General features: G+C 27.6%; 1 protein-coding gene across 3 annotated transcripts in view; it reads left to right on the top strand.

Moving 5' to 3' along the window:
* The window catches only part of LOC113368122 (atrial natriuretic peptide receptor 1-like), a 107180-nt gene that overhangs the window by 25230 nt on the left and 55915 nt on the right, over nt 1–26035 (top strand). For 2 of the 3 annotated variants that reach the window (XR_003366345.1, XM_026609685.1), the window contains exons 5-6: nt 24152–24266; nt 24669–24813. Coding sequence is in view for 2 of the 3 variants with exons in the window: in XM_026609685.1 (XP_026465470.1) it covers nt 24152–24266; nt 24669–24813 (260 nt within the window). In the remaining variant the exon portion in view is untranslated. Of the gene's footprint in view, nt 1–10195; nt 10488–17934; nt 18044–18987; nt 19095–20578; nt 20957–24151; nt 24267–24668; nt 24814–26035 lie in introns of those variants that run through there. The other variant, XM_026609686.1, reaches the window with a different exon arrangement.

Raw genomic sequence — 26035 nt, 5'->3', positions numbered from 1 at the left:
CTCGTATGAATTATTTGAGATTACGAATAAAGGAAATTTGTGAGTTGCTTTTGATTATTTTGGTTTTTTTTAATATTTGGACGAATCTTAAATAGATTGATGGTGAAGAAACTTATGTAAGTTTGAAAGTTTATTATTTATTTTTGTATAGAAATTATGACGTTGATGATTAAAAATTGCTGTTCAGGATATTTATTAGTTGCCTTTAATCCTTTTAGCTTTTCAATATTTAAATACGTTTGATTAATGATGTAGAAACTCGTCAGGACTTTGTAAGTTTGACAGTTTTTTACTCTATGGAAAATAAAAGGAATGATATATTTCTTTCAATGTATAAAGTTTTCCAGCTATGGTTAAGTAACTCAAAATATCAGGTTATTCATAGAGATTTTACCATGTACATTTTTATAAATTTTGTATTATTAACAATTAACAAGATGGACGACAGTCGGTGTCAAAATAAAATTAAAATAACCGAAAAGTTCGATAAAAACTTAACTTTAGTCTGTAATTTTTCATTTGTTGGTTGCTTAATCTAATTTTTATATAGATGTAATACAAGTTAGTCTATTATATCTCAAAATGTTTTATTTCTTTTAATTTTAACATTTTCTTGCATTTGCTAATTGTCACTTTGTCATTAACAAAATGGAGGACACGTCAAAATAAAAAGAAAATTGTCTAAAACTTTGATAAAAGCTTATTTTTTTCGATAAAACATCATTTGTTAAATGCTTAATCGTGGTTTAATTTATTTTTTGTATAAACTTTATACAAATTAATGCATTATATAGAATAATATTATATTTCTTTCGATTTATAACGTTTTCTTGCCTTTGTTAACTGTCGCTTTAACATTAACAAAATGGAGGACAGTATGTGTCAAAATAAAATTAAAATTGTACAAAATGTTTGATAAAATCACAATTTTTTCGGTAAAACTTTATTTGTTGGATGCTTAATCTATTTTTGTACAAATAATATACAAATTATTATTTGACATAATGTTAAATAAACGTTTTCTTGCTTTTGGCAACTGACAGTTCACAATTAACAAAATGGAGGACAAATTGTTGACAAAATAAAAAGTAAATTGTTTAAAAATTATGTAGCATATTTATAATACAACTTTTTTTATTTGTTTAATGCATTATTAGTCTAAATAAAGAATTTTGTATTGTCGTTAAAATATTAAAACAATTTTTTTTCATAAAATTTGTCCTTTAGAGCTTCTGACGTTTATGAAGGTCAAAAGTTGTTCATTGATTTTAAAAAATTATCATTTAATCCTCTCTCATTTTCAATATTTAAATATCTCGCAGACGTATTATCTCCGCATTAAATAGATTAATGAAGAAACTTTGAAAGTTTGTTAAAGTTTTGTGCCGAATAAGACGCCGCCGACTTTGTTCTCGAAACTATTTCAATGGGTTTTGTCGTTTTCCGCTTTTGTTGTTGGCAACACTTAATTGGAAATTGCTTTGACTAATGTGGATGAGAAAAGCAACTTGTTCTTACATTTGTTTTGGAGTTGTTTTTGTACATAATATATATATGAAGATAATTCAGAGATAGGTAGATACAAACTTAGATTTACATAAGATCTTTCATATAAATAATTTATCTTTATCACTTAAAACTTAGTATTATTACTTAAAATAGGGTATTAAGACGAAAACCCTTAGTGAATTATCTTTCGAGTTGATTTTGATGTCTGATGGTTTTTGGGAAACACATTCATTAATCAAAACCACCATTGTGCACATTTCGAATGTCTACATTAGATATTACGATATCACGAAAATCTTGACACATAATTTGACAAGACTGTCAGTTTTTTCCCAAAATGAAATATATATTTTATCAAGGTTCAGTTATTGTGGTCGTCGGCCTTATGATTAAAATGAAAGCTCTTGTGATAATCGCAAAACGCGAACACGGCTGAGGTGTATTAAAAATAATATTTACATAATTTTGATTGATACGATATTGACTTTGCATGTTTATATTTAATATTGTACACGCCTTGATAAGGATTTTATCTAGAAAACCTGAGCGAAATATCAAATTTAGGCTCACACATATATACTTTGTCCAAGTTTGATGTCAAACGATTCAAAATTACTTGAAACGTCGAGAAAACGTAAATTTTCGGCTAATGAATAAATTGAATTATCGATACATTAAATAGTATGACGTAGTTATTAAATTAGTGAATAGATTTTTTCATATGGAAAATGAAAAGTGGAAACGTGTCTTATTGTTAGTGATGTAAAACAATCATATGTTCAAATATATATTTGTTAATTAATGATGTATTTTGGTTATTCATTTACTGTGAAGTTGGATGCAATTAGTGTTTAACTTCAGGTTGTACGTAGCGCGAGATTTGAATTCAAAATCTTGCAGTTGCAAGACCTAGACTTTTTTGTTTGAATATTAACAAAAGATGTAATAAATAGATACATAAATAGATTATCTATACTTTTATGCCGTTATTATATAATAATATAGTTGCTTAAACTTTTGTAGTAGACATCTTAACTAGATCTCGGACTATTTTATACCGCGTTCTGATGCAGAGTAATCCTTGTCTTCGGAATGTGATGTTTTTAAAGTTTTTGTCAGGAAGAAACGATATTTCTCAGTTCCAAGGATAAGGATAAAATATACTTTATAGTTCGGTTGGAATAATTTAAAAATATTACACCCTTGCTGAGTCGGTGGAATTATATATTCTAGTGCTCGTCCATAAGAATCGAGTGCAAGGAAGCATTTTTATCAATTTATGCTTTGTTTTGCAAAAAGCAACAATGTTGAGTATGACATGCTTTGGGATAATTGATTATTGAAATATAAAATTAGAAAAAGGGATTTTCTGGCGAAAATCTCAACTTTTCGAACAATGATCTGTAAGAATTGAAGTTATTGTAACTCATTTATTTCTTTTTATAAATTACTGATTTATGCAAACTAAATAATGCATTAATAGTTGAAATTACTAATTTCAATTATTAAATTATCAAAATTATTAAATTAAAATTTGTCAAAGTTAAATCGGATGCATTTTTTAAAATCAAGTTCATTAATGCACATTTAACATTGAATATAAAATTGTTTTTTTACTACATTAGCATTATCTTTACAAATACCTAATATTAATTTCATTTCCTGATTAAATATTTACATTTCAAGTTGTATTAATTTCCTACATTCCATTAAAGCTCTTTTTCCATTTTCCTTTTATTACTAATTAACTGAATATCAAATAACACTTCCAAATAGAACTGACTGTAGGACGTTTTTAATTTTTACTTATGAGAAAAAGTAATAGTTTTTAGATTCCTTTGAACTATAAAATTTTATGTGTACTTTACAAAAACTATATTAATAGACATGGGGACATAGAGAAAACTTGGTATGTTTTTGCAAGAACATTGGTCGTAATAATTAAAATTCAGTAACTATAATATTGAGAATTAATTCAGAATTTTACCTTATATATATTACTTAAAATAAATATTGTGCATTGTGAATAAACTTCTTCGCTTAGTATTTTGTAAATACATAAATGCAAGACTTTAATTACTTCAATTTTGTTTGTTCTATATTTTTAAGTTTCATTTACTTTTCTGCCTAAAGGATTTTTTAATTGTACTATCATTTTAATTCAAGAAAAAAATAGTCCAAGTACGTATTTTATTATACTTTATTTTTATTATTGTTATTACACAACCCTATGTCTGCAAATACAATGTAAACATAAGTTTTCTTTCTATTAAATTCCCACAATGCATTTTCTCGTTTGGAATAATAAATAATATTTGTTCAACGTCTTTTGTTGAAACGATAATAGTTATTTAAATCAATGCCTGCGAGGTTCTATGGCATAAAATAAAATATAAACGCATTAATAAAATAAAACATGAATATTTTAAATTTTACATTAAATATACTTAATAATGAAGTTAAATATTTACTACCCGAAAATTTGTTTTTGCGACGTTTTAAGTAATTTTGAATCGTTTGACACCGAGTATATATGAGTGAGCCTAAATTTAATATTTCGTCGACGTTTTCTAGATAAAATGCTTATCAAAGGGTGTACAATATTGAATATAAACATGCAAAATCAATATCGTATCAATCAAAATTATGTAAATATTATTTTTGAAACACCTTCGGGAAATTAAAAATTACTAAAATATATTAATTTACATACTATACTTCTATAATGTTGCAAGCTAATAGATTTTTTTCATTAAATAAGTAAGTAGATTTCTTTATACTTTACCATGTGGAAAATGAAAAGTGAAAATGTTTCACTTCACCATAACATGTACAAATATGTATTTGTTAATTAATGATGTATTTTGGTTATTCATTTGTGTTACTTGAGTATGTAATTAGTGACCCAGTTATTAATATAATTTAATTACTTAATTAATTAGTGGTGACTCGAATAACAAATAGGATTTCTGTTATTGAATAACATACAGTACCTCGTTGTTTAATATATTTGTTTATTAGCAATTTTAAGAAAAAGTGATAATATTAACTTACAGCAAGAGGTTTGTTTTCCCCAGAAATTCCGATTTGCTAATTTTTTGTTATCTCGACGTTTCAAGTCATAATTAGCAGTTTGAGATCGAATTTGGACAAAAAGTATGTGAGCTAATTTTTTACCTTTTGTCGACGTTTTTTCAAAGAATCCTGAACCGATTTTGAAAATTTAAAAATCGTTCGAAAGATGTCATTTGGTCACCAAATACTTTGGTGAATACCGTTAAAATTATTGATATATTTTTTTAAATGAAACGTTCGTCCCACAATATTAGAAGTCTGTAAATTAATCAAAGTTTGGGGAAGTTCAAGCAATTTGCCTTAAGGTATATTGCCATTCACACCTAGTTCACTTTCTCCTAACAAGCCAAATGAGTTTCTGAAATCTCAGAAAAAGTTTGTTAATTTTTGGAATTAATGAAATCTTTTGAATTTGCCGCGTTTCTCTTCCGGCGTTGATGGATGCATCTGCATGAACATAAATAAACTCTTCGTATTGCAAAAATGTCTCTGCCAGAGTCAAGGACGAGGCTGCAATTAATTGTGAGTCAGAACTTAATAATAAATCACACTGACTAACAACTGATTGCATCGACAATATTAAATATTGTTTAAAGAAATTCACAAATGAAATAAAAATATTCTCCGCACGTCCTATCTAATTTTAGCAGAAACGAGAGATGAGTACATAAATCTATTCCATTTGCGAGATGCATTTTTTAATGCACATTTAAAGTTATAAATGCATAAATGCGTAAATTATTTATCGCTGGTACGAGATTGTATGTAAATGCTAAATGCACGTCCAAGTGCATTTTTAGAACTTTGACCTCGGACCGCAAAACGAAATACATCCGACGTATGTATTTATTTTCCGCATATTTTATAATATACAAATATAAATATACATGTTTATATAAATTTAAGTGTAACATTACACGATTGATTAATTGGTAGTAATTGACATTTGGCATAAAGTTGAACAAGATGCGAATTCGCCATAGAATTCGTGCATATTTTCTCGCATTGGCAATATTAAATTAAAATTGCAGAAATTTATAAACCACTTAATGAAATAATATCTTAGGCTTTAATATTTTTTAACTTCCCATACCGAATATATTTTTAACTTCCCATAGGATAGTTATAGTAATGGGTCGAAAATTTTGCATTTCTCGACGTTTTGAAGGTTTCTGAACATTTTGGCATACCTCAGAAACTAAATGGATGTGTGTATGTGTATGTATGGATACAAATTTTCGGTCACATTTTTTTGTTGCATCTTTTGTTAAAATTATTACATCTTTTTTTATTTTTCATAAAATATTTTTGTAATTTGGATTAAATATTCAAAAAATGACCCAGGCTAAGCACAGTCTAAGCGCCACTCTGGTGCAAATGTTTACCCAAGTACGTTTAGACTATTTATGCACTGGAGCACTTTTCCAATTTTGTGAAAAAAAACTATTTAAAAATGTGAAAATGCCGCCAAGCTAAGCACAGTATAAGTGAAAATGTCGCACAGAATTATTTGCAAATGCGTTTAGACTGTGACAAGGAACTATTTTTTTGAAATTAAATTCGAAATGAAATGACAATTAAATGTTCTGGAGATAAATTGATTTATGATTCACATTTGATTTGCTCAGATATAACAAAACAGCAAAAACAATGAAAGTTACAGTATTTGTAATAATATATTTAAAACCGTTTAAAATTTCTCGAATATTGCATTACGGTACGGGAAGTTCCAGCAATTTGCCTTAAGGCATGATTTCATACACCACTAGTTTAAAAATTGCGCTGCAAACTGCAGAATTTCTTAGCCGCTAATTCAAAAAAACAATTCTGGTTTGATAATGAAAATTTTCTTGCTCTATTTTATTAATTGATTACTCTACTTTTATTCAGCATACTTTATATTATGTATATTTATTCTATATTTTATATTAATTGGTAATTAACATCTGGCATAGCAAGATGTCGTATTATGCACAATTCTTCAGTATCGATACATTGAACAATTATAACATATTGCAAAATAATAAAAAAAAAATCTTATTTTAAATATTACATATATATGTTTATGAAGTGAATCGGAATAAATGGCTTCATTGGCACTAAAATCATTATAATTTAACTAATTCATCAATATGTGAAATATAACATTTAAAACAATAGTATCGTGCACCCTTTGTGATAATAATTTCAAACGTAACTAAATTGGCGATGTAATTAATATGATTCATAAATTAATCGTGTAACATAATAGGCATACAAAACAAAAATCAATTTAATATATTAAATTTAGTTTATCATATTAAATTAATTCCAGATTTGCTTTCATGAACGTCATATGTCGTTTTTATTACTATTTGTCATATGTCGTTTTTATATTTGTTTGTTTTGCTTTGAACAAAAAAGTTGAACATGCAATTCAATAATTAAATTTAATAGAGACCTTTGTTGTTTATGTAAGTAATTTTTATATTGTACAGACTGTAATAATTATGCACTATTTATATCGTGACGTAAACTTTTTTTTAATTATGTGTAAAAATCTCTAAAACTTTTTTAATGTCGTTTCATCGAAAAGAAACGATGAAATTTTAAAATAAGAATATTTCTTATCATTGACCATTAAAATCATTTAGCATTTTTTTGTAGAAAATCTTGTAAGATAATTATTTCTATCTTTAATAATAAATATATTTAAAATTTTCCATCATGAATATGTCATAAAGAAGTGATTCCCCGTGACAGAAACTTTGTATCATTCGTTCGATTTTATTTTAAAATGAAAACATGCCCAGAAAAATCGATTTAACATATTTTCTTATATAAACATATATAAATACACCCACTCGGAAATTATAATGCACGGTAGGGGACATGTCATGTCTTTTTATGGTACTTTATTTAATTTTTAAAAATTGAATATAGGCCTTTGGCAGAAAATTCACTTGTGGGAAAATAAAAAGGCTATATATATATATACATATATATATATATATATATATATAGTTGTCTTAGTATGTATATATTTATCATGTGCCTCATTAATAATAATAGTTTGTTAATAGTACCATTTTATGGAGATTTTATTAGTATCATTTATGGAGAGAACCGATTTATTTGGAATTATTTCCTGCGTTGTTTCCGAGTGTGGAAATCGTCATGTGTGTTATTGCATACGAATAATTGATTATCGAATCGATTACCAATCAATATCTGATTGTAAACAAGTCATTAAAAATAAATACTTAGAATGCCGGACATAGACCATTTGAAGTGGTGGATACGAATACAAAGATGCACTTTGTGCATGCACTAATTATCAAAATTATGCTTTTTAGCTTTTTCTGTATACTAAATGAACTCTATAAATTTGAAATTTGTCGAAAATAATTCCAACTGTCAGTCACCATCTTGACAACATTCGTTTGCTAAAAGAAGTAAATAACATTCATAAAAAATTACCTTAAATAACGTTAATTAGTAGTTGATTTATTTGTAATTACCATTATTAGTCTTCTCTGTTTATTGAATGAATTATGTACATTTTAAATTTGTTTAAACTTATTTGAAAATAATTTCAACTGTCAATCGCCATCTTGCCATTTTTCTTTGGCTAAATGAACTAATTAACATTGATTTATATTATTGGAACTATTAATGTGTTAATTAGTAGCTGATTGATTAATAATTACCATAATTATGTTTTTTGTCTTTTCTGTTATAAATTTGAAGTTTGTTTAAACTTTGTTCAAAATAATATCAACTGTCAGTCGCCATCTTGTCCATTTTTCTTCGGCTAATAGCAGTAATATAACGTTTAAATAAGACAGTCAATTGGTTAATTAATAGTCTATTGTTTTACGGATTACAATAATTAGTTTCATTCTTAGTCTTTTCCGTTTGTTATTTTAAATAAATTTTTTAATTCGTTAAAACTTATTCGGTAATAATATCAAGTGTCAATCGCCATCTTGTCATTTTTTCTTCGGCTTAATGAACTAATATAACGTTGATTTAAATTTATATTATTTTGAACCATTAAATGTGTTAATTAGTAGCCGATTGATTAATAATTATCTTAATTCTGCCTTTTATTTTTTCTGCTAAAATTTGAAATTTGTTTGAACTTTGCCCAAAATGATATCAACTGTCAGTCGCCATCTTGTCATTTTCTTCTTCGGCTAAAAGAAGTAATAAAACATTTAAATAAGGAGTCGATTGGTTAATTAATAGTCTATTGTATTAATAATTACCCTAATTAGTTTCATTCGTGTCTTTTCCATATGCTATATAAACATTTCCACATTGGGAATACTAGTCTGGTAGGAATACTCGTTGTTCTATATTTATATTTGTTGTTTATATGACAAACGTAACTGAATGCAATCCGTTGGCGAACTCTATCTAGTTTTAAATCGAAATCGAAAAAGCACTTCGGATTCGAAGCGAAAAATCGAATACGAACTCTTTTATTGACTGGAGTTTCGATAACAGAAACTATATATCAGAATAGATACAAACGGATAGGGAATCCGGATAAATAACAAGCAAAAAGCTGCACTTCTTTTGGGACATTTAATCTCTTTCTAAACTCAACTTTGTTTATTCATGGCCATGTATTTAAATCATTGATTCAAAAATGCTTTTCTGATAAATTTTGTTTCATATTACAATTCAAAGCTGCCATATGGTCTCTTTTTGTCAGTAGGTTTTGTAAATTTTATTTAATACCTACTGTACATATTGCTTGATATATTATTTATTAACTCATATTATCTTCATATTAGCTCATATTTTCTCTTAGTTATTTTTTTTTGATTTAATATAATTTTTATTTTAAAATATAATAGGTATATATATAAATCAAATGTTAATTATAATAAATAATATTTTATGCACGTTTATAATTTATTTTGACTTAGTAAAAGAAAATGCAAAGGCAAAGTGCATAATTTAAAACAGTGACCGAAAAAAAAAACAATTCTAATATGAGTGTGTGTTTAAAAAAAATAATACAAAGTTCAATCCTAATAATAAAATATTTAAAAAATGAAACATGATATAAATTAACTCCATAAAAATGAATTTACGCCGATTTTTGATGCAATTTGTAACCCTGTATCTCTTATTTGTGGGTGTTTATTGTGGACGAAGAAGTCGCTACAAAATGGAGGAAATACAAAAATCGTATTTTTATAATAAACATCTGCTGCAGAATTATAAACCTAAAACAAATTTTAACCAAATGTTTAATGATAATATTTATTTAAATAAGACTGTAAAATTTAAAAATGGCGACGTTGGTGTGTTAAACCAAGATGGAAGCGGTAACCAAGATGGCCGCCTGTTAAACGACAAAAAACTGTTTAAACAAAACTTTCAAGGATTTAATAACAAACTTGATATTATTAATTACAATCGGCCTAATGAACAAGATATAAATAATTTAAATAGTTTTGTGCAAGTTGCGAAAAAGTTAAAAAGATCAACACAAATCAAAGGAGTGCCCAAACATAACTTCAAAACAAGAATCATAAACATCGCAGTGCTTTTACCAAATAACAACGAACTAGACTATTCTTTAGCAAAAGCTTTACCTGCAATTGAATTAGCCGTAAACGCTGTTAACAACAATAATAACAAATATAATTTATTAATAAATAAAAGTGATAAAAATAATACAAGTGACAATTTCTCCAATAGTGATTTGCTTGAACAGCCGTTGATTTTTAGTGCTAACAGTGATAAAATGACTCAGAGTGGTTATGAAAGTAGTGGTTATTATTTAAACAATGAGCAAATTGTTTTTAACAATTGGAATTTGAGGATAAATGCGATGGACACCAATTGCTCCTCCATTACGGGACCTTTGGCAGCCTTCGAGTTGTACAGCAACAAAAAAGCAGGTAGGAAATTAATGGATAATTGCTTTTTTTTTGTTTTAAATATAGGGTAGATTAGTATTACATAATTTAATTATATGAAAAAAAGTTTGAAGTTTTTCCTAAAATTTGCATAGGGTAGAGCGGGGCTTGTTGAGCCGTGTTATAAGGGGGATGGTCTTCTTAATTCTTAAACCGTGTTAGAGCGAATCCGTGTTATAGAAGTATCGTGTTGTGTGGGGATGTTTGATTTTGTCAAAAATTTAGTTTCTCAAAAATCTAATTTTTTCATACTAAATTTTTTTCAAAAATATTAATCTTTTTAAAAAACAATAATTTTTGGTACGGAAAGTTCCAGCAATTTGCCTTAAGGCACGATGCCATGCGCCCCACTAGTTAATTAAGTCGATTATTCATGCATATTGGGAAATCCATTGCCAACTTGCCACTTACACCTAGTTATAATTTTTATTTGTTTTTCTTCATAGTGTTAGAAATTACATAATCAAAATTTACTCGAAAAGGAGTTTTTGTTTGTAATTTTTAGCAACTTGTCCAGTGTCACAAGTTGTATAGCTTTTTCATAAAGTTTTAACTAGTTTCCGGAAATTCAAAAACTACATAAAAACTTCAAATCAACTTCAAATTTTTTTTCTATTTTCCGAATCCTTTTCCTCGTCGGCCATTTTTCGACGCTGAGAAAAAGAGAGTTAATAAAAATTAAGCGAAGCGTAAACTGATATTTATATTCCCAAGAAAAAGCTCTTGACGGCAAAAATAAAGGAACAAGGATAACAAAAGGGATAAATCTGTCGCCGGCGGCATTTTTTCACGTATTGTACGAAGGATGATTTAGTCTGAAGTCAGTCTGACGATTTAAATGCCATATCAAATGGTAAATGGTAGTAAAAGTCTTATTCAAAAGTATAATTTTCTTTTTCAACTCATTCTGAATCGTTTGACAGCAAAACTGTGCGTCTATGCATGTATTCTTATATTTTCGACATAAAACACGTAGTCCAGTAATGTACGTCTGTCCATCTATCTATTTTAGAATCCGACTTGAAATTTGCATTCATTCTACACGAATTTATCTATTTAATACAATTGAATACGATTTAAAACGTACCTAGTACATTTATTCTGCGAATTTCCACGTCTGAGGAGCTCAAATGCATTTCTACATTCTATTGCTCTCATTTGCTCGAAAAAATATGAAAACGTAATTTATTAATGTATTTCGAAAAACATTGAAATCGGATAAAGCTGAATGTTATTTTACACTTTATATACTCACGTTGTGTTAATTCACGTGATAGAGTTTTGCAAAACTCATTTTGAAATTAAATTCATAAAATGCATCCTAGAAACTAAATTACTAACTAGTAAATAGCATTTTGCCTTTTAGAGAATGTGAACAAAAGGTCAAAAATCGGCTCATGTTAACATGCACACATAAGCACACACACATACTTTTTCCAAATTTGGTTTCATTGGATTCAGAATGACTTGAAACGTCGAGAAAACATGAAGTAGCAAATCAGTTTTTTAGACGAAAACTGAAAAATATTCTTCGAGGCGTTAAAAAATATTTAAATAAACTGCATAAAGGGATATATTCAAATAAACTACATAAAGGTAGTATTAAGTTCAGATGTGGAATTTATCTCTGTGAATATATCTAAATCTCAATAACATAAATCAATTCAATTCGTACATATCAAGTGATTTATTATCTGGAACAGAATTCAACAGGAACAAATTTGCTGAGTTTCTGCAAACACTCTGAAATATTCACTTCGAGACGTTATTGATTGCATCCATCTGTTTAAGCACTTTGATTAATTTTTTTCAATTCATCCAAGATTGAGTAAATTCAAATATCTATTCTATTAGACTTCAGAATCGAAAAACGCCTAGATGCCGGAAAATGTATGCACGTCATGTGCGTATTATTACACATTAAAAATAACTTTTTATGAATTTATTTTTTTAAAATCGAAATCGTTTTAAGCACGAAATTGCTCATTACTTTATTTCTGGTACTTAACATCAAAAGCAAAAGACGTCTTCGACTTCAAAGTGAAAATTTTATATCGGGAAACGTTTATATCCCATTTAATGTTAATAAGAATAATGAAAGCATTTAAGACATTTTTGCCTTTTCGCCTTTTTGCCGATGGCAAATTAATTTCTTTAAGGTTAATTCGATTGAGAATGCTTTTAGCAAAAAATACATGCATTGAGTATATTTTTTTACATTTTATGTTAACAAATTATTTCTAAAGTACCTGTACAGTATTTTCTTTGTTCATAAGACAAAAGTTAAGTAGTTTTGTTTCCTAAGGTAATTGTGTTGAATTTCCTTCAAGTTTTGCTCAAGCCGAAGGAATACTAATGGAAAAACACATACTAACCCTTAAAAAAACCCTTGATATTTTATTCAGAAGGTGATGTTTGTTTAAGGACTTCGTATTAAAAGAAAACATTTGCAATCAATTGTTGCCAAAATTTTTTTTGTTCTGGCTCGCTATCATGAAGGAAAAGGAAAATTTATAATTTTCAATTTCCTGAAAAAGTTTGATTTCTCAGCGTCGAAAATTGGCCGACGAGGAAAAGGATTCGGAAAATAGAAATAAAATGCGATTTTAAGTTTTTATGTAGTTTTTGAATTTCTGGGAACTAGTTAAAACTTTATGAAAAAACTTGTGAAACTGGACAAGTTGCTAAAAATTATGAACAAAAACTCCTTTTCGAGTAAATTTTGGTTATGTAATTTCTAACACTATGAAGAAAACCAAATAAAAATTATAACTAGGTGTAATTGGCAAGTTGTCAATGAATTTCTCAATATGAATGAATGATGGACTTAATTAATAAGTATTAAGATTTATCTACTTTTGACAAAGTTAATTATGTTAAATCTCCATAAATTATCATAATTGAGTCACGTTTCGTAGGCCGAAAATATTTTATTTACACACATACACATACCTTTTATTAGAATTTTGGTTCCAAACGATTCAGAATAACTTAAAACGTCGAGACAAATTGTGAGAGAGTATTATTATCGAAATTCCTATAATATAAAAGTCTTATCTCTATCCCTAATAGATTAAAATTGCGCTAAGCTAGATCATTTCTAATATAAATCTTTTTCACCCATTTTGTGTGAAAATCGTTTCCCAAAAACTAATTACGTATACGAATCTATTATAATTAAATCGTGAATGGAGTTAAATTCAGGGCAATTACTTTAACTTTGGCGGTTTGAACTAATTTAACTTTGTGTTACTTGGAAAATCTAGTGAGAAAGATAAACCTCATAGTGTAAGAAGAAATGAAATATTAAACTATTCCAATTTAAAAACTTTTTTTGCAACACTTTCCACAACGGATTCAGAAAGTTTTAAAATCTGTTGAGAAGTTTTTATGGGGTAAAAGATCTATATCTACACTAGCGATGGCTATTTTCTGCACTATTTTTAAATTCTTTTGAGATGAAAACTGAAGATCTGAACCGAAAAATTTAAAAAAATAGGTGTGTAAGTGGCCATTTCGCCTTAAATTGCAAAAGTTTTCCGATATCTATAAATAATCGACAATTATTAATTTTTAATAATTAAAATTAGTAAGACATTGTTTAAACAAAAAAGTTTTACATAGGTATCAATGTAAATATTAAAAAAAAGAGAAACATTTGAATTAAATTTAAGATTAAAATGTTTTTATTTGTATTAATATAGTCATTATCAAAAAATACGTTTCGAATCCCTATTTTACTCTTCTCAGTTTGAGGGTGCAGTGAATATGCACCCCAATAAATTTGAAAAAAAAAACACCTAAACTATAAACTATAAACAAAAGTATCTATTGTTGATTATTCTATATACATCATGTACTTTTTATATATATTATTTTTATTTCATATTTTTATTTACTAAGTATTTACTGAAGATAATTTGAATGGGAAATCAAAACTTATGTAAAATTTATTAGGAAAAACTACCTTACTAAAACTTTTAATTTTTTAATAATTGGATGGATGTTTGTGCAAATACTTCTTTGATTTATAATATAAATATATATATATATATATATATATATATATCTATATTTGTGTATATATGTATATATTTATATATATTATGTATATTATTATATCTTTATACTTTCTCAATAATCTTCCATTTCAAGTGGCAGTCCTGAAGACATATAATAAAGTTAATACCTCAGCAAAGGACCTTTGTGAAGGGCTCAATTGAAAGGATTCAAAAAGGATATCACCTCCTTTATACGCACACAAATATACATATTTATACATACACATACATAAATATCTATGCATACATTTGCGGATCAATAAAAGTCGTAGAAGTTTGCCATTTAAAGTTTTCCATACAAGAATAAGAAACAATTCTTATTTTCGTTGTTTTAGATAAATAAAATATGGTAATTTTTTTGATATTAAGTTTATATATCATTTTTCAACTTTAATTGCTTACTCTAACAAAAATCGATTTTACTTCTCGAATAATCCTGCACGTGATCTTTTCCTCCAGACTGGTATAGATTATCCTTCAGAAAGGTAAAGGGTATCTAATAAAACTCAATTTGTATCTAAAGTTAACTCGAAGCAAAATATATCAATCGGATTAGATAAAGTAGATAAATTAGATAAATAGATAAGTAGATAAGTAGATAACCGTGTTCTTTTCATTTCAACTGACTGAATTACTAGAGCAAATATCGACAAGGTAATGGACGGATTATTTAATTGCTATTTTGAAGTACACCGAGTTGCTCTAGAGGTTAATAATGTTAGACAAAATTATAAATTATTGAATTTGGTGAAAATTTGTTTAATATTTTATTTATATTAGATGAGCGGTTTGAAAGTTGCAAGTGATATAATAAAAAAATGCACCAACAACTGACTTGCTATCTTTGTATGATTTTTTTCTTGTATTCAAATGCATTTAAAATGTTGAACTGTTGACGTTTAAAATTCAAAATTCATATATTTTTATAGAATCAAAATATTTGAAATTATTCCTGAAATTGATTACTAAACAAGAATAATTTTGAAATTTAAATAAAATCTAGCAAAAAGTCTATCGAAATTATTAGTTCAGTAAAAATTGTCACTTATTCTGCTAGGAATTTCTATGGATCTTAAGTTTTCATCTCAAAAGAATTTAAAAATAGTGCACAAAATAGCCATTTTCTGCATCTGAAAATATATATGTTAAATAAATGTTAACGGTAAAAGGTAAAAATTTTCGGGCAAGTTACAACATTTTCAGATAACTTACAACATTTCCAGACAACTTGGAAAATTTTCAGACAACTTCGAACAATTTTCAGACAAGTTACAACATTTTCAGACAAGTTACAACATTTTTAGACAACTTATAACATTTCCAGACAACTTACAACATTTTCAGACGACTTGCAATATTTTTAGACATCTTACAACATTTTCAGGTAACTTACAACATTTTTAGACTTCTTACTATATTTTTAGACTTCTTACAATATTTTTAGACCTCTTGCAATATTTTTAGACTTCTTACAGCATTTTTAGACTTCTTACAGCATTTTTAGACTTCTTACAGCATTTTTAGACTTCTTACAATATTTTTAGACTTCTTACAATATTTTTAGACTCTTTACAATATTTTTAGACTTCTTATAACATTTTTAGACTGTTTACAACATTTTCAGACAAATTACGACATTTTTAGACCATCAATACAACATTTTTCACTTTTTTTATTAAATAATTGGATGAAGACCTTTGTGAACTTTTTTTGTTCAGTATCATATAACAATATCTTACTAGTTACAACTAACTAATAATAATAATAATAATAATAAATTATTAGTCAATAGTCGATTAAATACAGATATCGGTAAGGTTTCGCAGTTTGCCTTAAGGCAAAATGCCACTTACACCTAGCTTTCCACTATATCAAACACAGATATATTTATTATAATTTACATTTGAAAAAAAGTAAAAATAACTTCATCTCCATAACATTTATAAACAAATTGACTTGCTCGGTCGGTACATTAAAACAAATGTAACCTCTATATAAATATTTACTCTTTGTGTGAGGCAATGTGGTCGGTTTGTGGTCGAAAAATACACTTTTTTCGATTTAAATTGATACATTCGAATGTTTCCGATCGTATTTTTAGTCCGATTTCCTGTTTATATAAATTGCTTGCGATTTTTATTAAATATTTGATGTAATTCGGGATACTGAAAGTACAGGTAAAGGATTAACCTTTGGAGGTAAAATTATTAGCCTTTAGCATTTAGCAGAGATTTAGAGTTAATGAAATTTTAATTACATTTAAAATTACTCTTGAACTTTATATTAGAGCCGATTACGGACTAAGCAAGAATTAAATGTTAGGAAAAAATCCGTTGGACTTAGCTAATAGAATCAAATCAAATCATATTTGCACTTTTCGAAAATTTAAAGTTTCAATTATTATCAATTTCCCGTAGGGTAGTTATAGTAATGGGTCGAAAATCGAAATGGAAAATTTTTGCATTTCTCGACGTTTTGAAGGTTTCTGAACATTTTGGCATACCTCAGAAAAATGGATGTGTGTGTGTAAGTATGTATGGATACAATTTTTCAGTCACGTTTTCGGACGCACGGATCAACCAACCAATTTGAATGGTTCAAAAAACATTCGATTTTTATTGTTAGGGAGATGTGCTGATCAGTTTTTGGCAAAGGCAGGTCCCGCCATTTCGAAGATACAGAGCTAAATGTGCAAAAAATGGCAGTTTTTGAGTAAACTAAGCGTCCGATTTGAATTAACTATAAAACTTTCTGCTTGTATCGACAAAACAATTGCTTTTGTAATTTTAGATTAAAAATTGAAAAGATGACCCAGGCTAAGTACAGTCTAAGCGCCACTTTAGTACAAATGTTTACCCAAGTGCGTTTAGACTGTTTATGTAATGGAGCAATTTTTTAATTTTGTGAGAACTATTGAAAAAAAAACGTGAAAATGCCGCCAAGCTAAGCACAGTATAAGGGAAAATGTCGCACAGAATTATTTGCAAATGCGTTTAGACTGTAACTATACGGGAGCACTTTTTCAATATTATTGTGTATTGAAAATATTAGTGTATATTAGGCAAGTATTTTTTTGAAATTGAATTCGAGATGAAATGACGATTGTTAATGTTCTGGAGATAAATTGATTTATTTATGATTTACATTTGATTTTGATTGTTTAGATATAACAATATAGCAAAAATATTGAAATAATTACAGTATTTGTAATGATATATTTGAAAACGTTTAAAATTTCTCGAATATTTCATTACGGTACGGGAAGTTCCAGCAATTTGCCTTAAGGCACGATGCCATGCACCACTAGTTATTTATTATTTTATTGAATAATCTACAAAATATTATTATATTTATCTCTTTTATTTCAGATGTTTTTCTGGGCCCCGTTTGTGATTACGTTTTGGCCCCCGTGGCAAGGTACGCCGGAAGATGGGGCCTGCCGGTTTTGACTCCGGGGGGCCACGCTTCCTCGTTCAAGTAAGTTTTATGTGAAATTATAATAGATAATTTTAATTAAGCAATTATAATCTGGTGTTAATTAAAATGTTTTTGTTAAAGTAATTCTAACAAATTATGACAGAAGAATAATGTAATAAGATTTTAGATATTTAAATACATTTGCAGCAAAATCTAATATTTTCAGTAAATTTTGAAACTAGGCACAACATTTTTAGTCTATTTACAACATTTTCAAATACTTCACAAAATTTCTCAACTTTGTCAGAACATTTGAAATATTTTCAGGAAAATTTCAATATATATTTCCAACATTTTCAGACATTTCATACATTTTCAAATTATTTACAAATTTCATATTTTGAACCATTTGACAATGTTGTCAGACATTTTTCAGCATTGTAAGAAACTTATAATCAATTTTAGACAATTTACAACATTTTTAGAAAGTTTATATAATTTTCATACTATTTACACCATTTTCAGACAACTTACATCATTTTTGTATAATTTTTATAAAACATTTTTAGTGTATTTGCAACATTTGTAGCAATTTAACATATTTTCAGAGTATTTTGAATACTTACGAACATTTAAAAAAATTTAAAGATTTTCAGAGAGTTTACAACATTTTTAAGCGAACTACAATATATTCAGCCTAATTAAATTTGCAGCAATTTATAAAATTTTCAGACAATTTGAAATATTTTCCAACAATTTTCAACATTTTTTTTGTAACCCACGAGTTTTCACAAAATTTACAAAATTGTCAGGCATTTTTGAACATTACAGAAAACTTGAATCATTTTCAGTAAGATTAGAACATTTTCGACAATCTTTAATATTTTCAGAGTATTGAATAATGTTTGATTTTAAATTTTGGCATTATATTAAAATATCATTTAATAATAGTTTTGCACTATTTCACGATTTATACTAATTTTTTCTATTTATTTTCTTTTCAGAATCAAAGATGACCATTTTCCGACTTTGACTCGCCTTTTGGGTGGTTATTCACATGTTGGGGCTGCCATGAAGATAATTTTGGAACATTTCAATTGGAATAAAATAGGTAAAAGAATAAATAAAAAATATAATAATAATATGATAAATCTATAATATAAAAATTAATCGCAAAATGTGTTGGTAAGCGCATAACTCAACAACGCCTGGACCAATTTGGCCAATTCTTTTTTTAAAATGTTCGTTCAAGTCCAAAGATGGTTGTTACGGCGAGAAAAAATCGAATAATTGCAGGGAAAACACTAAAACCAGCTCTTTTCTTTTTCTTGTTCAAACGTTTTCTAACTAAAACGTAGAATCAATTTGAGCTTTATTGCTATTATATAAAGTTCATATTAAATTACAAGCACTCACTGTATACTCCTCCTAAACAATTATTCGGATTTTGATAAATCTATCTGGAGTTTGTTAAGGAAATTTTCTAGGATGTATGTGATCATGAAGTACTGGGATGTATGTGCAATATTGTAGAAATAAATGGAAAAAATTGCAAAAAACGACATATCGTTGTTTGAATTGAAAATTAATGAAAACTATCATCTACCAAAAATTTCAATTTACGTATAAACCTAGACAATATTAGAATATGCATAATAAATTTATGATTATGAATAAGAAAAATGAAATGTCTACATTATTATTGCCGAAAAGAAGCTGAGTCAGAAATTAAAATAATATAAAATACAGTGTATGTATGGCGATTGAATGATTGATTGAATGGCAAATTATTTCACTTAAAATATTGAAATTAAGTATTAATCAGGGCCGGACCTACCTTTAATGCGATCCATGCGAACAATACGAGCGCACGCCTTAGGGGGCGCCAATAAAAGATTCGGATATTAAATTTTAAATATTGTTTTTTTTTCAATATATAATTTCTTTGCATCTTTTACTAATCTTTCCACAATATTTTTAAAATTCGTAAAAATTTCACTTTATAACAACAAATTAAAGTAAAGGTGAATACATACAATTCAACCCTCACGATATCGATTAGGGGAAGTTTAAGATGCAATTTGGAATATCTTAAATAATTTAATCCAACATGAAGTACCAGTGTTATGTTATGGTTATGGTTATGTTATACCGTTTAAAAGACTTCAATTTCGAATATAATAGTGTGAGAATTGAGACTCATAATTTTATTTAAAGCAGTTCTACATTTAACATCGCTCATATTATAAATATATATGCATTTTGGCGTGAAGGGTAATTTAAAAAACAATAATTATTATTTTTAGGCAAACGGTAAATATTAGTATATTATATTAAAAAATTGTAGACATGGGTACAGGACAACGTCTGTCGGGTCATCTAGTAAATAAATGAATTCATATAAGAAAATCATCACCAACATTTCAATATTTAAAATTATTCTTGCATTATTGTGGAATGTTTCTACATATAAGAAACATAATTTTTATTTAAACTTAGTTATGCAGTAGACTTACCACTAGACTAATTCCTTTACCATTAATTAACACATTTAATGTTAATAAATAATCAGTATTTTTTATTATTTTTTCCCAGGTCTGTTATTCCATAACCATGCCAGGGAATCAGGCAAAGGCAACAGCGACTGCCACTTCACCCTGGGAGCAATTTTCGCCGCCATGAAACAGACCGACGCCTTCCATCGCAGTTTCGACGAAAACGAATTTTCCGACGAAAAACTGACCGTCGACAAAATAGTCGAAGACGACGAAGAAAACATTAAGAGTCGACAAAAGCGCATTGTGGAAAATAGTGATACAATTGAAGATTTGAGTGATAGAATATTGAATAAAAGAAGTGTTAACGACAGTAGTGGTGCAGATTGTGTTAATTATACTAATTGTAACTCGAATAGTGAAAAGAGGATGGCTTTGTACAGGGAACTATTGGGAACTTTGTCGAAAAGTGCCAAAAGTGAGATAAATATTCTTGGTTTTAAAATTTTAATTATTCTAAATTATAATTATACCTGATTTTTGACGCCGATGTAATCACATTGTATTTAGTGATTCAAAACTTCTCAATACGTTTGAAATTCAAATAATGGGATTATGCAGGGTGTCCCAGAACTCAACGTAATTAATAGGTTTTTATATTTTACTCGGATTTTTTTTATTATGAACTGTCAAATATTTTACCATTTAAAATCCTGATTTAGAAGCAACGTTAAAGAGTTCATTTGTTTAAAGAACGCTTTCTCGAAGTTGACCTATTTAAAAAAAATTAATTCATAGTTAAACCAAATGTCTTAATTATTGAAAACTTGAGACAATTGTGTCATTATTTTTGAGTGTGGTCTTAGAAATAATAAAAATCAACTACAAGAATAAGAAAATTATCACAATTGCACCAAAGATATAGGTTGCACTTAAAAGCTCATAATTTCCAAACAGAGTTATATATTTTTTTCAATTTTTTTTCAGGACATTTACGCTCTATATTATCCTTCCTTTTCGGCTAGACGTTGTATTCTGGAACACCCTGTATATATATATATATATGTATATATATCAGCGTTTGTAATCAAATCCGCTTGAAATTTAAATACCCTTTGAAATTCTTCTGAAAAGCTTGAATTTCAGATAACCATTGATGTTTATTCAAAGGCTCAGATTTATATATATATATATATATATATATATATATATATAAATCAAAATTCACACACCAAGACTTAATTAATTAGTTTTAAAACACGTAAGCGAAAATTGGAAAGATAAATTTAATTTTCATATGTAATATTAAATCGCCCTTCCCAATTTTCACTCACATTGTCCTAATTAAATATAAGTTGTCGGGGTATGAATTTTAATTATTAATTTCAATTTGTTTTAAGCATTTTCAAATTATTATTTATTTATATACAACATCCTTTTAGGATTTGTTTATTTTTAATTGAAACTTCGACGTATTTTAATAATTATGTATAAACACAACAACGTTTAATTAACGTAATATACCTACGACAGAAATATATAATATAATAATATATATATATATATATATATATATATATATATATATACATATTTGATAATTTTCTGTGTATAAAACCTCTGCAAAATTAATTATCAAAGGAATTTTGACAAACGTTGCATTAATTCGCGGTTTTACATCGTAATATCTTTGAAATATGAAATTTGTGTTCGCTCTAATGATTCGTTTAGAAAATGAACTATATAACATATATATAAATATTAGGGTGGTCCTTAATATGGATGTTTTCCCATTTTCTTGCTCCCAAGGGCTCAAATGGTTCCAAATAGATAAAAAATAATTCTCTGAAAGTTTTAGCTCTTAATATTGTCTTTTAGATACAGCGCAATTCAATCGAAGTTTTGTATGAAAATAGCATGGAAAAAATTTTGAAAATTAAAAAAAATTTTTTAGGTATAACTTAGCGACAAATGAATTAAAAGTGAACATTTGTATCATTTTTTATTGCAAATTCGATGCTCTGCAAAATTTTTGAAAATTTTCTCATGCTATTTCCATACAAAACTTTGATTGAATTGCGCTCTATCTAAAAGACAATATTAAGAGTTAAAACTTTCAGAGAATTGTTTTTTATCAATTTGGAACCATTTGAACTCTTGGGAGCAAGAAAATTCGAAAATGTCCATATTAAGGACCACCCAATTATATATTAAGTGGTAGAGAATGCCAACACTTCTGTGAAATTAATATCGCTAATTAGTCTCTGTTTTGCGTCTTAGTAATTATTTTAATAAACAAATTGCCTTTTGAAAGACTTAACAGTCGTTTTGAGGTTGACTTACAGTGTTAACAGTTGAGCCCCCTTCAAAGGATTTATGTCTGTAATGGTTTCAATTAATAAAATTGGAAAATACAACACCTAAGGAAATATTATCGACATTTCGGTTGTTTGAGGCTAGTATATAAGGCTTGCCTTTAAATTGTGTATTATCTATCTATTACACAATGATCGGTCCCCCATATGTATTAATATCTACAAGTTATTTGCAAGTCTCAAACTATAATATATCATTTCAAGCGAATCTCATTTACATTTATATGCGGGCATTATCCATGTGCATAGATTTTCATCTTTCCTTCATAGCCATTCATTCTACTACGATGATATCATATTAAGCGGCATTATTTATGAAAGACATGAAAATAATTGATTTTTAACGAGATTTTTATTATATAATGTGCGAATCTGTAGAAATGCCGCCGTATGGGATATGAATGGAAATTGGAGATTTTTTGGGGAAGCATGTTGTATGTGATCGTAAAATTGATAAATGTTAACATGGGTAAGCAGATAATATTCGGGTGTACATATTTAATCAAATAAGGTTTTATAAAATTTGCGAGTTAAATTTTGACGTTTACGAACCGCCATTTTGTTTAAGATTTGAAGTACATACTTGTAACATGCAAATATTGGCAAATTCTGCAAATTATCACTATAAATATGACGTTATGAAACATTTAATTCGCTAAACTCGAAATATAACTACATTGTTAATTATAATTTATATTTAAGATTATTTAATTTTTGTCGCTTTAACAAGAGATTTTTTGGGAAAGCATGTGATCGTAAAATTGATAAATGTTAACATGTGTGTACTTACATGGGTATGCAGATAATATTTGGGTGTATAAAATTAATCTAAAAATGTTTTATAAAATTTGCGAGTTAAATTTTGACATTTATGAACCGCCATTTTGTTTAAGATGTGAAGTAGATACTTTTAACAAATATTGACAGATTCTGCAAATTATCACTATAAATAAGATGTTGTGAAATATTTAAATCGCTAATCTCTGATATATAACTACATTGTTAATTATAATTCACTTATAATACAATATAATTATTTTTGCTTTGATAACGTCTTTGAAACGTGCGCGAACTTCGTGTGAATCAATATGTCAATTAATTTTCATATTTGTCAGTTACCACTTTTAATATTAATTTACACTTTTAATATGTATGAATCGTTTTATAGTATACACATATTCTGATTTGAATCTATTTACACACATATTTATATTTTTTTACTTTGACATTAATTTTTCAAACCAAAAGCTCTTTAACGCGAACTTCGCATATGTCTATTAATTTTTTTCATTTTTTAGTTGCTGTCCTGTGCGCGAGCCCAAACACAATTCGCGAGATAATGTTGGCAGCTGATGACCTGAACATGGTTGGGAGTGGTGAATACGTGTTTTTCAATATTGAATTGTATACGAGGTGAATAACGATATTTATTTAATTAAAATGTTATAAATATTTTACGAAATTAGTTCTGAGTTTTTTGCAACAATCGAATAATTTGAATGGTTGCTTGAGAATTTGACAGTTGTCAATGTTTACTTTTGGGCGGCCATTTTGTAGCCGTTGACAGTCACTCAAAATTTATTTTGAAACTATAAGAACAACTTTGTAATAATGGATATACTTCTAAATTGCATTTACAAAGTGCTCGTACAAGTTTTAAATATTTCCATCATAATAATAAAAAGTTTCATAGTTAAGAATTTAATATATTATATATTTCCTTCCTCTATGTGCAAAGTTTCATAAAGCTCGTTCCGACTTTTTGTAGTTTAAACTTTACAAAATGGATCAATTTCTCTTCATTTCTTTCGGCAGCATGACTAGCGCTTCTCTTAAGCCCTGGTACAATCCGCAGGATTCTGATGAGAATAATGTAAGGGCCAGGAGGGCTTATGAGGCTCTACTGACCGTCACGGCTCAAACGCCGGATGACCAGCAGTACAGGGAATTCAGTCAGCAGGTAAAATAGATTAAATTTATAATGTATGGATTAAAATCTATAATATTCTTGGTATTATAATCATGAACATGTTAGCTGTTCTCCGTATAAGGAGAATGGTAGAAGCAAGTTGCATTAATTGTTTTCACCAAAATTCATATTAATAATTTGTCAATTTCCAATTAGAGTTGTTGTAATCGGTCCATTACCATGTTCGTTTCATGAAAAGTTCGAACCCAGGGCAATTTGAATAAGAAATCTCATATAATAATGCAATGTTATTATATGTATTAAGAAATGTAATATTTCATCGCAAAAGTTTCGGTTTTGCCTTAGAATTGTGTCCCGTAACAAGCGAAAAGCGGAAAAGTTTTGTCGCGAAACGAAATGAAAAGTTGTTGAGGCGGTACAAGGGTATTTGAAATGAATTCGTATTTGTTTACATTTGATATAATATAATATATACTGTGAAATCATGTTAAGACGACTTCTCAAAGAATCTTGCCAAAATCGGGTCTTAACGAGACAAAAAATAACGTGCCTTACATAAGTCTTATTATTAGGTATTAAATTAGGCATACACTAAATAGTTAGTATAATTATAATTACATCATTTGAATTAATTCTTATTTTAATTTGAAAGAAAGATTTTGATGCATTAGCAAATACAGGATTTTCAACAAAATTTTGGGTTTTCAAGTTTCAAAGATTTAAGAGATTCTAATGCGAAGTTTTCTCGATACAGTTTGACCGAATTTCATGAATCAGACCACATCTATTTCTACCCCAAAGGACAACATCTATTATTACCCCTAAATAGTAAGGGTTGGCCAGCCTTAATGATTTTTTTTATATAAAGGTTACAGTAATGAAAAAAGAAAATTTTAGATTTCTCGACGTTTTGAAGGTTTCTGAACATTTTGGCATACCTCAGAAATGCTAAAGAGCTAAATATAAAAAATGGCAGTTTTTGAAAGAACTAAGCATCTGATTTAAATGATTCAAAGAACTTTCTGCTTGTTTTAACAAAATAATAGATTTTGGAAAAAAAATTGTATCAAGATTTAAAAAAGAAATTTTTTTTTCAATTTTTTTTTTGTATACCGAAAATAAATCAAATTATATTTTTAATTCTGACTAAAGTTTCAACTTTGCAATTCAGTTTATATAATTCTTATAAATATTAGAGAATGTTACAATATTTTTAATGATCTATTTCAAAACATTCAGTATTCTTCGAACA

Source organism: Ctenocephalides felis, unplaced genomic scaffold (assembly GCF_003426905.1).
Source record: "Ctenocephalides felis isolate EL2017-DRISC unplaced genomic scaffold, ASM342690v1 CF-g0.4_SCAFFOLD_01170, whole genome shotgun sequence".
Classification (NCBI taxonomy): Eukaryota; Metazoa; Arthropoda; class Insecta; order Siphonaptera; family Pulicidae; genus Ctenocephalides; species Ctenocephalides felis.
This window is presented reverse-complemented; position numbering and strand designations above follow the sequence as displayed.